This window comes from Macaca fascicularis, chromosome 3 (assembly GCF_037993035.2).
Source record: "Macaca fascicularis isolate 582-1 chromosome 3, T2T-MFA8v1.1".
Lineage (NCBI taxonomy): Eukaryota > Metazoa > Chordata > Mammalia > Primates > Cercopithecidae > Macaca > Macaca fascicularis.
In genome coordinates this window covers 58,791,767-58,807,384 of record NC_088377.1, presented here as the reverse complement: position 1 = coordinate 58,807,384, position 15,618 = coordinate 58,791,767, and the positions used below count along the sequence as shown (strand labels likewise).

Below are 15,618 nucleotides of genomic sequence, written 5' to 3'. Positions count from 1 at the left end.
ACAGAATGAGATCCTGTCCCAAAAAGGAAAGAAAGGGAAGGGAAGGGGAAGAGGAAGGGGAAGGGGAAGGGGAAGAGGAAAGGGAAAGGGAAGGGAAAAGAAAAGAAGGCAAGAAGGAAGGTATGGAGGCAGGGAGGGTGGGAGGGAGGAAGGAAGGAAGGAAGGAAGGAAGGAAGGAAGGAAGGAAGGAAGGAAGGAAGGAAGGAAGGAAGGAGGGAAAAAGAGAGAAAGGAAGGAAGGAAGGAAGGAAGGAAGGAAGGAAGGAAGGAAGGAAGGAAGGACTAAATGCAGCCCTAATTCCACACAGATAATTATTCCACTCCCCTCCTTCTCCAGGCTGGTGTTTAATAACCACACTTGTAGTCTGAAATTGTGGGTTTTTGAAGCCACAGAAAAGCAGAAAGAAAGTAGATCTTATCGGAGGTGCTGCATCTGTTTTTGTTTTCCATTTTTTTATTGTGTAAAATAAACAATATAAATTTTACCATTGTAACCATTTTGAAGTGTATAGTTCAGTGGAAATAAGCAAGCAAATATTGTTTAATAAGTACCACTACTGTCCATTTTTGTAACGTTTTTCTTCTTGGAAAATTGAAACTGTATTCATTAAGCAACAACTCCCCATTCTCCCTTTCCCCCAGTTCCTGTCAACCATAGACACTTTCTGTCTCTATGCATTTGACTACTCTATAAGTATCTCATATAAATGGAATCATGCAATATTTGTCTTTTTATGACTGGCTTATTTCACTTATAAAATCCTCAAGTTTCTCCCATATTGTAGCACATGTCAGAATTTCCTTCCTTCTTTTAGATTGACTGGTAAGTAGGTAATTACTTCTGTCATTCACCTATTTGTTTCCTATGTACCTTAAAGCTTTTTGTCCATCATTTCCTGAATCGCTCTCTTCTTTTGCGTGTAGTGATCTTTTTGTAGTGAAATATTTAAATTACTTTCTCATTTCCCTTTTGTATATATCTTATGTCTATTTTCTTTGTAGTTACCATGGGGATTACATTTAATATACTAAAGTTATACATTCTAATTTGGATTTATACCAGCTTAACTCCAATAGCATATAAAAAATCCTGCTTTATAACTACATCCCCACTTCTTTTACTTGTTGATGTCATAGAAATACCTCTTTATATATTATATGGGCAAAATAATAAATTGATAGTTTTTAAAAAATATATTAACCTCTTAAATTGTGTAGAAAACAAAATGTACAGTTACAAGCCAATGTTACCATAATACTAGATTATATAATTGCCCACATAATTGCACCATTTTTTGTGATCTTTATTTCTTCATATAGCTTCAAGTTACTGTCTAGTGTCCTTAAATTTCACCCTGAAGGACTCCCTACACTATCTGTTGCAGGGCAAGTCTAGTGATAACAAACTGCTTCAGCTTTTGATTATCTAGGAATGTCTTAATTTCTCCCTCACTTTTGAAGGACAGTTTTGCTGGGTATTGGATTCTTAGCTGACAGGCTTTTTTTCTTTCAGCACTTTGGCTATATCAGCCCACTGCCTTCTGGCCTCTGAAGTTTTTGGTGAGAAATCTGCTCATGCTCATATTGGGGAATTTGTGGGGAAATTAACTTCTCTCTCACCACTTTCAAGATTTTCTCTTTGTCTTTGTCTTTTGAAAGTTTGACTATAGTATGTCTTGATGTAGGTCTCTTTGAATTCATCTTAGATAAAGTTCACTGAGCTTCTTGGATGTTGATATCAATATCTTTCATCAGATTGGAGGAGTTGCCAGCCATTACATCTTCAGATATTCCCCTACCCCTTTCTCTTTCTCAGATTTCCATGATGTGTATGTTGGTTCACTTGATGTTGTCCCACACATACTTTATGTTCTGTTTGCTTTTCTTCAATCTTCTTTTCCTTCTGCTCTGAAGAAGTGATCATTTCCTTTATGCTAGCTTCAAGTTCACTGATTTTTTTTTCTTCTGACTGCTCAAATCACCCACCTTGTTTATACATTGTTTTCTTGACTTTCTCTCTGTCTTCCTTCTTTGAGCATGTTTAAGACAGTTGTTTTAAAGTATTTGTCTATTAATTCTACCAGTAGGTCTTTTTGAAAGAAAATGTTTGTTGATTTATTCTTTTTTTCCTTTGAATGGACCATATTTTCCTGTTTCTTTGCATGTCTTGTGACTTTTTGTTAGAAAACTGGACATTTGAATCTAATAATGTAGTACCTCTGGAAATTCAATTCTCTCCGTTCTCCAGCGTTTGCTGGGTTTTTTTGTTATTGTTTCTCTTTGGTTTTTAATTGTCATGGGCTATTTCTGGGCCAATGATCAGTGTGAGGTGTAAATGTAAGATCTTCTCAGGTCTTTTCTGAACCTGCACCTTTTCATGTGTATACATGATTATTTTTTTCTTATTTCTCCTGTATGTATGATTGTTTTTAAATATCTTTGTCTTTGATATCTGACTTCCAAAAGAGGGAAAGAGAAAAATGAAAGGGGGTAAAATAGTGCTGACTCTAAATCCTCTGGAAATCATTTCTGCTGCAAGGCAGGGTTGGGGGTTGGGTGGAGCTTACACAGTGGGTGGAGGTGTAGCAACAGGGGCCCCTGCCTCTTTGTCTGCACCTCTCTGATCAGAGCACAGGACCCCTCTATTTGGAGGACAGGGTGGTTTTTTTTTTTGCCCAATCTGATTCCTGCTAGATGCATGCAAGCTGCTCCAGGAACATGTGCACAGCTCCCTGCCATGGGATTGGGAGTAGGGGATGGCTAGCAGCTACTGTGCTAAGAGCTGAAATCGATGGAAATTAACTGCAATTTACCAGCCAAGCCTTCCCCTGGAAGTTGTAAGCCTTCAATAGCCTGGAGTTTCAAAATAGTCACACAGGACAAATTCTGCCAGAGTGGTTGTTGTCCGGGTGGGGAGACGGATTCCTAGTGCTCTCTGCTTTGCCATCTTCTCCATCCAGTTTTGTTTTGACTTTCTGGGTGAACTCCATTAAGCCTTTGCATTGGAAGCTTTTCTATTTTATTTCACAGCAGGCTTCATGAGCCAAATGTTCAATAGGACTTAAGAAATTGAATCATAGACAGGGGAGGAGACCTTATAAAAACTCAACGTTTGGTCCCTTCAGACTGAAGTGGCAAAGTCTAACGGGGGACAAGATTAAAATCTATAATGTAACTATAGAGCATCGGCCCAGAATCATATGTCGGATTTGGAAATTGATACCTTGTGGTCCCTTTTGCCTTGAATGAGAAGTTTTGGATACAAAATTAAATCCTAATTCATAGTGCCACAATAAACTCAGAGAACTCTTCATATCCCTTGAAGAAGAAAGAAGTAGGAGAAATAAATAACTTCCAAAAGGATCCAAGCAGAATCACGAAACACCAATAATTATGAAGAGCAGGTGGAATACATTTAATATTTGAGGTTGCCATCAGGAAGGAGAACCTAGCTGAGTCTCTGAGGTTTCTGTAACCAACAGAACGCTGGGCCAGGCAGAGCCTCATAGACCTGCAGCAGTTAGACAAATTCTCTGTCTCAGGACATACCTCATATATTTTGCCCCGGGCTCCTGAGGAAGCAATGTAAAAGCGAGGACCTAGTCCAAGTTTTCTTCTAGTGCAAGTTTTTACATTTTGGGAGAGAGAAAGATGAGAATGCCATAACGATTCTGCATTCCCAAAGGCATTTCGCCTTCCTCTGCCCTCCCTTTCATATGTGTTGTTATAGTTGACTGACCAAACTAGTTTTGACAGAGAGGCTGTTTTCTTTGCAGGGACAAGGATTTTTCCTAAGGCAATTAGAAAATATCAGGTAGAAGAGAGAATAGGATGGATCATGGCTAGAGGGAGTTGCCTGGAGACTGTCAGGTTCTGGGACTGTCTCTCTTCTGTGCCCCATAGGGTTTGGGGACAGATGTTGTTCTTGGGAAGGGACACTCCTGGTGAGGACCTCGGGACATACCCAAGAGGTCATAGTTGCACTCGCCCTCCCTTTTCTGACTGCTTTTGCACTCATTATGCCACTTATGTAACACCTTACTTTATTTGTACCGAATACTGTTGCTTATGCATAAATCATAGAATCCTAGTATCTCAGGATAGAGGGAGATTGGGAGGGGTATGGTAGGCTGAAAAATGGCCTCCCAAAGATACCACGTTCTCCCTCTTTGAACCTGTAAACTTTACCTTATTTGGAAAAGAGGTCTTTGCAATCCTTTGTAAGTTAAGGATTTGGGGGGAGATTATCCTGAATAATCAGGGTGGGTTCTAATTGCCATCACATGTATCCCTCTGCAAGGGAGGCACAGGGAGATTTGACATGCAGAGAAAAAAAGGCCTTGTGAAGATGGAGCAGAGATTGGAGCAGTGTAGCCACAAACCAAAGGATACTGGAGGCACCACAAACCAGAAGAGGCAAGGAATGGATGCTCCCTAGAGCCTCCAGAGGGAGTGCTTTTGATTTGGCCCCAGTGATACTAATTTCAGACTTCTGGCCTCCAGAACTGTGAGATCATTCATTTAGGTCGTGTTTTGTTTTTTTCAGCTGCCAGGTGGGTCATACTTGGCTACAGCTGCCTCAGGAAACTAATCCAAGATGTCACCTCATTACACCTATCCACCGAGGACAATGTCCCATTAGGTTGGTCCCTGACAGGTGTCTGCATGAGCAGCGGAGACCCATTACCTGGCTGTGACAGCTCATCCTGAGGTCAGAGTTCTGACGGTCGCAGTGGTTCTCCTGAAGTCTGTGATTCCACACGGACGTCTCCAGCCACTCTGCAGCGTCACTTGTGCTCTCTGTGTGCACTGACATCTGCCCCTCTGGTTGACCAGCCAAATTGTTCTTGATGGGAAAACAATTTTCATCGTACTCTAAAGCAGTTCTGAACTCTCCTGCAACTTAGAATCAGTCCACATCTACTTCCAGGTGTTTTCAGTGTACCTGTTTCCTCCAGCTTTTCCACCGTCTTCAATCAATAAGATAGTCACGATAATAAAAATAGCATTATTTTGCATCTATGTGATGGTTTAACCATTTGGGAGATTTTTTTCTTTAACCATCTTATGTGAGGTAGCTAAGTGAGTATTATTAATCCAACAAAAAATATATATATATACAAAATGAGGCCCAGACCCAGTGTGGTGGCTCACACCTGTAATCCCAGCACTTTGGGAGGCTGAGGCAGGCAGATCACTTGAGGACAGGAGTTCGAGACCAACCTGGCTAACGTGGTGAAACCCCATGTCTACTAAAACTCCCCCCAAAAAATTAGGTGGGCATGGTGGCGGGCATCTGTTATCCCAGCTACTTGAGAGGCTGAAGCAGGAGAATTGCTTGAAACCAGGAAGTGGAGGTTGCAGTGAGCTGAGATCGCGCCACTGCACTCCAGCTTGGGTAACAGAGTAAGACTCCGTCAAACACACACACACACACAGACACACACACACACACACACACACGAGGCCCAAAAAAAGAGGCCCAAAGAGGAGGAACGACTTGGTTTAGGTCAACAAGCCATGATTACAATCCAGGATTTGTTTAACTTCCTCATGGTTGATACCACTGGGATTCAAAGTGGTGTGTGTGTAGTTAAAGGGTTGCGGGAAAAATCCATTGGGGAATAAAAAGAAAATATTAGAACCTTCTCATATCTATTTCTCATCTAAAATTAAGAAGAATTGATCTCTGTTAATATTTGATGAGTAAATAGTGTATGTATATAATTTGCGAATAAATGAATGTCACGTATATTTTTGAATCTTTTGCTGGTGGAGGTGCATGCATTTAAAAAGTAGGGAAATTGCTCTCCCCCAACCCTGCCCCATCGTTGTTCGTTTTAGCCAAGACTGATGATTTAAGCTTTAATTGAGGATGATATTTATGCATGAACATGTGGATGCAAATTGGTTGGTGATAATGAGATTACTGAATTAGTTTAGTTTACCCATTATCTGGTAGGCAAGCCAGACTTGTAAATAATGACTAAGATACAAAGTACACAGAAGCAGAGACAGAGGGAATAACTTTGGAAAAATTAAAACATTCTGCAAAGTTGCAAGGCAGTGTAGAATCAGCTGACTTTGCTTGTCTATGACTCCTTCCTGGTCTGTATCTGCCACTAAATGCAGATGAAGAAGACAGCAGAAGGTGGTCTGAGGTCAGCCCTTCCTGGACCCGGGACCCAAGCATACTGAGTGCCACTGCCCAGGTACATGACAGAGGCATGCCATTTGGTGGATCAGCAGTCAGCTCACTGGACTCCTCCTTAGCAAAGCGATTCATTGTAACTTATTGACTGATTCCCCTATACGCTTTTATTGAGAGATATCTGATACAATTGTTTATTTTTCTTTATAAGATACCGCTTTCCAGAGTGCTCTGGAGGCTTGAGAGAGTCATAGAAAAATTATGGCGTGGCTGAGAGTGGTGGCTTATGCCTGTAATTCCAACACTTCTGGAGGCTGGGGCAGGAGGATCGTTTGAGGTCAGGAGTTTGAAACCAGCCTGGGCAACATAGCAAGACCACATCTGTATTAAAAATAATAATAGAAAAAAATTGACTGGGCATGTAATTAACTCCTGTAGTCCCAGTTGCTCTGGAGGCTGAAGCAGGAGGATAGCTTGAGCCTGGAAGGTAGAGGCTGCAGTGAGCCATGATCACACCACTGCACTCCAGCTTGGGTGAAAGAGAGAGACCTTGTGTCTAAGAAGAGGTATGGAGAGACCCATTTTGGCTCTGTAGATGTCAGGCTCTACCTAAATTTCTGCCTCTTCCCATCTCTGCATCACTTGACCAAAAGACGGAAGAAGCCTCTCCTCTGATTTCAGACCCGTCTTACTTGGGGAGTAAATACCTGAGAATTATAGTTCCGGCTGGGTGCGGTGGCTCATGCCTGTAATCTCAGTACTTTGGAAGGCTGAGGTGGGTGGGTTGCCTGAGCTCAGGAGTTCAAAACCATCCTGGGAAACATGGTAAAATCCTGTCTCTACTAAAATTTTTAAAAAATTAGCTGGGCATGGTGGCACATGCCTGTGATCCCAGCTACTAGGGAGGCTGAGGCGAGAGAGTATCTTGAGCCCAGGAGGCAGAGGTTGCAGTGAGCCAAGGTCGTGTCACTGTATTCCAGCTTGGGCAACAGAGTGAGACTCTGTCTCAAAATAAATAAATAAATAAATAAATAAATAAATAAATAAATAAATAAAGTAGCTGGGCCTGGTGGTGCGTGCCTGCAGTCTCAGCTGCTCGGAGGCTGAGGCAGGAGGATCTGCGGCAGGAGGATCACTTGAGTCAAGGAGTTCAAGGCTGCAGTGAGCCGTGATGGCGCCACTGCACTCCAGCCTGACTGACAGAAAGACACCCCGTCTCTTAAAAAAAAATCATACATATAGTAGCCATTTGCAAAGGCAGATTGAAGCAGGTATGGTTGCATTTGGTTGTAAAGCAGTAAGCAGAAAGGGACAGTTGGTTCCCGGAAACATCCACTTTTATCGAAAAAAAAAAAAAGTACTGAAAATAAGGAAAATGAGTGTTTTAGACAGAGTGAATCTGGATTTCACCAAAGCATTTGACAAGTTTACATTGATGAATTTAGTATGTGTGTGGTTAAGATAGAAAATTATGAGCTGGATACTACTGCAATTAGGTAGAATTAGAACTGGGTGAATAATTATGCCCAAAGGAAGACTCCCAGTATAACATGCCCCAGGGCTCTGTCTCCCGCTTTATTGCGTTGAAAAATTTTAGCAGTGATTCCCTGAAGCCAGTGCCTGATGGAATTAAGATCCGAGAAGGTCTTGACAGGCTGGGACAATTAGGCCGAATCCAACACAATGAGATTTAGCAGAAACAATTGTAAGGTCCTGCATTTGCTTCCAAACAACCAACTATACAAAAACGAGGAGAAAAGTGTGACAAGAGCGGGACCGGTTTCCAGCACAGGTGCAGGTGACGGGCTTGAGCTCAGATGTGGATCCACAGAATAACGGGACTATCAACAATGCGGATTTTACTTGGAGGCTGCACTGTTAGACGTATTGCATTACATCAAGATAAGTAATTATCCTCCTATCCTTGCAAATTTTACTTGGAGGCTGCACTGTTAGACATATTGCATCACATCAGGATAAGTAATTATCCTCCTATCCTTGCTGTTTTTTTTTTTTTTTTTTTTTTTGAGATGGAGTTTCACTCTTGTTGCCCAGGTTGGAGTGCAATGGTGCAATCTCGGCTCACTGCAAACTCCGCCTCCCAGGTTCAAGCGATTCTCCTGCCTCAGCCTCCTGAGTAGCTGGGATTACAGGCACCCGCCTCCACGCCTGGCTAATTTTTTGTATTTTTAGTAGAGACGGGATTTCACCACATTGGCCAGGCTGGTCTCGAACTCCTGACTTCCACACACATGAAGTGTGGGGTTCAGTCCTGCTTTCCTCACCTTGAGATCACACAGACGACATGTGGAGGCAAGAACTGGGATCTCGATGGGACTCCAGAATACGTTCTGTAATGAATCCGAGATGGGATTGGGAATGCTTGCTTTACAGAGAAGAATAGGTGAAGATATGGTAGTTGTCTTTAAATAGTTTAGGTTGCCACTTGATATTAGAAGGGTTGTCGTGCAAAGAAGAAGGAATCTGTTTCTGGGGTGACTCTCAAGACTATAACAGGGACCAGCTGGGGTGGGGGGGAGTGTGGGGGGGTCGGGGAAGCCACTACTGTGAAGGCAGAGTTTGATGCAAAGTAGAGTTATGTGGCTACTGAAACTTCCAGCAGTCAACAGATTGGGCTGTAGTATGAACAAACAGTAAAACTAATAGTTGAGATTGCTGGCCATGGTGTGTTGTTGATTTAAAGGTAGCCCATGTTCTGTGAGATTTCAATTGTCTGGGTGACAAAGGTCATTAACATATTAATATTTTAATGTTAATATTTTAAAAAATCAATATATTTTACATATATCAATATTAACACATATAAATATATTTTACATATATGAATATTTTTAAATATTAATATATTTTACAGACAGCCTGATGTCTGTTTGTGCCCAAGTGCACTGCAGCTATGTTTCTGCACAGAAGTGGTCTTAGAGCCACATAATAACAGAGCTCAGATTTTTTTTTTTTTTTTTTGAAACCCAGGATCAGCTTAAATGCCTGAGCAAGCACCAAACGTCCATAAAAGCTATGCAGGTTGAGTATCCCTTATCTGAAATGCCTGGGACCAGAAGTATTTTGGATTTTTGATGGGGGGATGGATTTTGGAATATTTGTATTATACTTACTGGTTGTGCATCCCTAATCCAAAAACCCAAAATCAGAAATCTGGAAGGCTAGAAGTCTTGCATCACGGATCATGAAAGAAATGACCTTGAGTTAGAAGATTCTATGTCAGGATTTAACAACGATCCCTGTCTATGTTAAAATAATAGTTGTTGCAAAATATATGATTTTTACTGGGGTTGTATCAGGATAACTTGTCAGGATTTGCTGGCTACAAAACCCTTCCCCACCTAACTGGATCAGTTACCGAATCTAATAGAGCTGTTTAGAATTGTCCATCTGGCTAACAAAAAGTACCTGCCAAAAGTGATTAGTTTTGCATTACCGTAATTGATTTTGAGTAATTTTGTCCTCAGAAAGTTCAATTGCACCTTGAGGGGTTATAGAATCTTCATAGAGAAAAACAAGTTTTCATTTTTATTTTTACTTATTTTTAATTAATTTTTTTTTTTTTTTTTTTTTTTTTTTTTTTTTTTTTTTTTTTTTTTGAGATGGATGGAATCTTACTCTGTCGCACAGGCTGGAGTGCAGTGGCACAAACTTGGCTCACTGCAACTTCTGCCTCCTGGGTTCAAGTGATTCTTCTGCCTCAGCCTCCTGAGTAGCTGGGATTACAGGAGCATACCACCACGCCCGACTAATTTTTGTGTTTTTAATAGAGATGAGATTTCACCATGTTGGCCAGGCTGGTCTCAAACTCCTGACCTCAGATGATCCTCCTGCCTTGGCCTCCCAAAGTGCTGCGATTATAGGCATGAACCACCATGCCCGGCCAGAAAAAGAAGTTTTTAAAAATGCTATTACAAGAAGGCATATGTCCAGTTCATCCATAAAAGCTATGCAGGTTGAGTATTCCTTATCTGAAATTCCTGGGACTAGAAGTATTTCGGATTTTGAATTTTTTTTGTGGGGCGGGGGGATGGATTTGAGAGTATTTGCTTTATACTTACTGATTGGGCATCCATAATCCCAAAATCCAAAATCTGAATGCCCCAATGAGGATTTCCTTTCCACGTCAGGTTGTCACTCAAAATGTTTCAGATTTTTTAGCATTTCTGATTTCAGACTTTAGGATTAGGGATACTCAACCTGTATAAAGTAATTCAAATATATATTCAGGTATACTATCCAAGTTATGCTTTTTTCAACTGCCAGTACATGAAATGATTTGGTTTCGTTGGCTCTCATGGCAAGTCTGGAGATAAGATGAGCTCTTGGCTGGTGAATGTAGCCACTCAAGATGCCAGGCCTCTATCTAGCTCAGCAACTCTGCAGTTCTCTTGGCTTCTCCTTGTGGATACAGGATAGCTGCTACATATTACATCTTCACAGGACAATATGCAAAGCCAGCGCTGTCCCCTTTTAAGAGACAGGAAAACTTTCCCAAGAGACTTATGACATTGCATGTCATACCATCTTGAAAAATTATTGTATGGCTTTGCAGATGTTGAAACTGGCTTCTTAACGCAATCTGAGAGTTATGGCCCTAAAACATTTTTATTTTTAAAATTTAAATTTTGGGGCGGGCGCGGTGGCTCAAGCCTGTAATCCCAGCACTTTGGGAGGCCGAGACGGGCGGATCACGAGGTCAGGAGATCGAGACCATCCTGGCGAACACGGTGAAACCCTGTCTCTACTAAAAAGTACAAAAAAACTAGCCGGGCGAGGTGGCGGGCGCCTGTAGTCCCAGCTACTCGGGAGGCTGAGGCAGGAGAATGGTGTGAACCTGGGAGGCGGAGCTTGCAGTGAGCCGAGATCCGGCCACTGCACTCCAGCCTGGGCAACAGAGCAAGACTCCATCTCAAAAAAAAAAAAAATTTAAATTTTGAATTAATATAGAGTTGACATTTGGGGGTGTACCATTCTGTGAATTTTAACATGTGTAGATTCATACACATGTACAGATCAACACATTCAAGATACCGCTCAAGAACAGCTTGATCCTTGTTTTGATCAGGTTTTGACACCAAAACAAACCTTATGTTATGTCTTTGTGTCTAAGTTCATGAGAGATATTGGACTCTAGGTGTTTTTTGTTTGTTTGTTTGTTTTTGTAATGTCTTTGGTTTTGGTATTAGGGCAATGTTAGCTTTATCAAATAAACTGAGACGTGTTCCTCTCTCTTTTATTTTCTGGAAGGGATTGTGTAGAATTGGCATTATTTATCCATAAAGAAAAAAATTCTTTAAATGTTTTGGTAGAATTTGCCAAGGAAGCCGTCTGGACCTGTAGATTTCTTTTTTGGAAAGTTTTAAACTATGAATGCAATGTCTTTAATAGGACTATTTAGGATGTGTCTCTCTTTGTTGGTGAATTTTGTGTTATCTGAAGAATCGATCCATTTCCTTTGTCATTCTCGCTAAAGGTTTAGATATTATATCAACCTACATTGAAAACCACACCAGACAACGTTATAATTTTGGTTTCAACCATAGAACATTTTTAAAGAACCAAACAGGGTAAGAATAATCTTATATTTACCCATATATTTGCCATTTCTTACGTTCTAAGTTCCTTTCTGGTATCATTTTATTTCTTTTTCTTTTTTCTTTTCTTTTTTTTTTGAGATGGAGTCTCACTCTGTCACCCAGATTGAGTGCAGTGGCACCATCTTGGCTCACTGCAACCTCCATCTCCCTGGTTCTCTCCTGCCTCAGCCTCCCAAGTAACTGGGACTACAGGCATACACCACCATACCCAGCTAATTTTTGTATTTTTTAGTAGAGATGAGGTTTCACCATGTTGGCCAGGCTGGTCTCAAACTCCGGACCTCAAGTGATCCACCCACCTTGGCCAAAGTGCTGGGATCACAGGCGTGAGCCACTGTGACCAGCCCTAGTATCATTTTATTTCTTTCTGGAGAACATCCTTTAAAATTTTTTTTTAGAGCAGGTGTGCTGACAATGAATTCCTTTTCTTTTCTTCATTGGAAAATGTCTCCATTTTGACTGCATTCCTGAAGGTTGTTTCCACTGGATGTAGAATTCTGAGTTGATGGTTTTTATCTCTTGGCTCTTTAACAATGTTGTTCCACTTCCTTCTGGTCTCAGTGTTTTATGATGAGAAATCTGTATCATTGGAATCATTGCTTTCGGTTGGTAATGCGTCATTTATTTCTAACTGATTGCAAGATGTTTTTCTTTGTCTTTATTCTTCAGCAATTTGATTATCATATGTCTGAGGATTTCATTATTTTAGATTTATCCCATTTGGGGTTTTAAGGGCTTGGTGAATCTGTTGGTTTATTTCTATTGAGAAATTTAGAAAGTTTTTGGCTATTATTTCTTTAAACATTTTTTCTTCTCCGCAGCCTTTCTTATCTCCTTTTGTGACTCTGATAGTAGCAACGTTAATCACAGAATAAGAGGAGAAAGACTCACACCTTTTATTGATCTGTCTTCAAATTCACTAGCTCTTCTGTCACCTCCATTTCTACATTGAGCCGAGCGTCTTTGCTGTTACTGGTTTTTTTTTGTTTTTGTTTTTGTTTTAGTTCTGAAATTTTCATTGTAGTCTTGTTTATATCATTTATTTATTTGTCAAGACTTTCTATTTTCCCATTCCTCTCAAGACGATTTGCAAATGAGAGGAGTGGAAAGATAGAAAAAGATAAAGACCCCTCAATAAAGAAATAAGTTATATAAATAAGAACACAGTGTTAACGGTTTCATTAACATCTTTTTCAGATAATTCCAACAACTGTGTCAGTAGCATCTGGTGATTGTGTTTTCTTATACAGGTCAAAATTTCCTGCTTCTTCATATGCTTATTAATCATGTATTATAGTCTGGACATTTTGAATATTATGTTGTGATACCCTGACTCTTCTTTAAATCCTCCAGAGAACGTTGATGTTTTTGTTTAAGCAGGCAAATTGAGTTGGTTGGGTGTAGGCTGAAAATTCTGACCAGCTTTCTTAGGATTGTGGTCTGTTCAGTTTTCCAGGGCTTTGCAAGGCTATTCAGATCTCTTCTGCTCATTGGCCATTCTGGGAGTTGTATAGTACTTTGTTCCGCTGAGTTAGTTGTTGCTATAGAGGAGTTTGCCTTGCTAAGGAGAAATGCCTGAAACTGAGTAATTTATAAAGAAAACAGATTTATTTGGCTCACAGTTCTGTAGGCTGTACAAGAAGCATGGCACCACATCTGCTTGGCTTCTGGTGAGGCCTCAGGAAGCTTTCAGTCATGGCAGAAGGGAAGGAGAGCTGGTGTGTCCCAAACCAAGAGAAGGGAGCAAGAGAGAAGGGGGAGATCCCAGACTCTTCTAAACAGCCAGATCTTACGTGACTCACCACCACGCATCATGGTGAGTAGGGCACCAAGTCATTTACAAAGGATCTATCACCATGGTCCAACATCTCCCACAGGCCCCAAGTTCAACATTGGGGGTCACATTCCAACATGAGATTTGAAGGGGACAAATGTCCAAACCATCTCACATGTTTTGTAGTTTTCAGAGTCTAGGGCATGCTGTTTAGGATTAGACAGGTATGAACAACTTACAGGTGAGCCCAGGATTTCATACACAAAATGACGGGGTAGCTTTGCCAAACTCTTCACTCTCCAAGACCTCCTTGGTACTATCCATTTCTTTAGGACTCTACTTTTCATTCCTATGTCCAGCAGGCTGAGGCTTTATTTGTCCTACTCTTATGCATACTTTCCTTGGCTGTATCAGTTTCCTGATCCAGCTACAAGAGAACAGAAAGAGAAAACGGCATCAGGCATTTGTTCCTGCTCGAGACAATGGTTTCCTGATCAGAAGGAAAGGTTCTCCTTCAGACCCTTTTCCTACCCCTCAAGCCAGAACTGGAGGCTTCCTGGAGCTCTCACGATCCACACCCATGCCCACTGCCAGGAGTCTTTAGCATTGCATCTAGCTGGGCGGGGTGGGGGGGGGTACTCAAGGAAAAAGTATAGTAAACTCTTTGCTGGTTTGGTGTTACTTTAAATTCAGATCTTCTTCTCCAAATCACCTGCTACTACGACTTACTTCTCAGAATCTCCAAATAGCTGTTCCATGCGTTCTCTGCATGTTCCACAGCTGCCATCAGTGGAAAGAAGCAGGGTACAGTGTTGCTTCCTCTATCCATCATCAGAAACTCTTAGAAATTTTTCATAGGTTTTTTTCAACCTAAGTAGTTAGTTGAATGTTTTATCATAAATGAGGTCACTATAACCAAGTTATGAAATTACGGGAGGACTGGGATTGTAAAACACCGAGTGAATGCCACAAGAACTCACCAAAAATTGGGATGTCAGCTATCATGAGTCTTTTGCTGTGGGTACCCGGAGTTCACAATTGGCAATCATTTGCAACCTTGAAAGCTAAGCTCTGAAACCTATTATAGTTCAATTTCCTTTTGGAAATATTGTGCTTCTAATAAGATTTGAGAGCAAGGTAATTTCCAAGTAGTTTCCTTTAAATTTAGCCTGAAGTATTGACATATTGGCTTTTTCTTTCAGAAAACTTTTGCCAAGGCAAGAATGAGGATTGGGAGTTCCTAAGTATTAGGGATTCTCAGGGTTTGGTTCAGTTTGCCCATATTTTCTTGACATGGGTTATTGAAGGAATCTTCATCCCTACAGCTGTCATTTGAGCATTCCTTTTGTATACCATCCCTATCATACCATTGCTAATGAAGACCAGGTAAGTGGCAGGAGAAAGTAATCCTCTGATCTATTTTAGGAGGTCTAGAGCTTGGAAAGAGATGAATGGAGAAAGATTTGTGAAGACCGTAGATGGAATGACGTTCCTAAGAGTGGTTTGTTCATTTTCCTTGATAAAGGTTTTTGAAAGTGACCATTTAAAAGGAATCCGTTCTGCACATCTCTTGTGAATCCCAGAAGTTTTCAACTGCTTAATCCATTTCTAAAGTTTTAGTTTAAAAATATAATTGAAAGTGGATATTCACAATCCAGGAAGCATAACATTTAGGTTTAAGTCCAAGTTTAAAACCTTGAATCTTCAACGAAATGGAAACATGTCAAAATGATTACACTTCCCCCTGTTGACAGCTGGGTTTTAAAGCCAGACAGCGTTCTTCGTTTTGGACTTTTGTTTTTTTAATGCAGAATGCTGTGGCTTCTTTTGCGCGTCACTGTCCTTTTGCACTGCATTGCAACTCAGCATCCCTTGTGCCTATGATCTATAGGGGCAAAGGCATACTTTTCAAAGAGAGCTTGTGAAGTTATTCTTCTCCACTATTTCAGTTCAGAGCTTACCGTCTTCCAAAGTCCTGCCCCCTCGGCCCTCTGCCCAGGGTGTGGACAGACACACTTGGGTGTTCCCTAAAGACTCCAGCTTGTTGGCTGAGTGTGGTTGCTCATGCCTGTA

General features: G+C 40.9%; 1 protein-coding gene across 12 annotated transcripts in view; it reads left to right on the top strand.

Moving 5' to 3' along the window:
- The window catches only part of CALN1 (calneuron 1), a 664,605-nt gene that overhangs the window by 363,213 nt on the left and 285,774 nt on the right, over nt 1-15,618 (top strand). Inside the window, exon 5 of one of the 12 annotated variants that reach the window (XM_074034849.1) lies at nt 4,546-5,749. The exons of the other annotated variants lie outside the window; for them this stretch is intronic. Coding sequence (XP_073890950.1) covers nt 4,546-4,709 — 164 coding nt within the window. The 3' untranslated portion in view covers nt 4,710-5,749. Of the gene's footprint in view, nt 1-4,545; nt 5,750-15,618 lie in introns of those variants that run through there. 12 annotated transcript variants of the gene reach the window in all.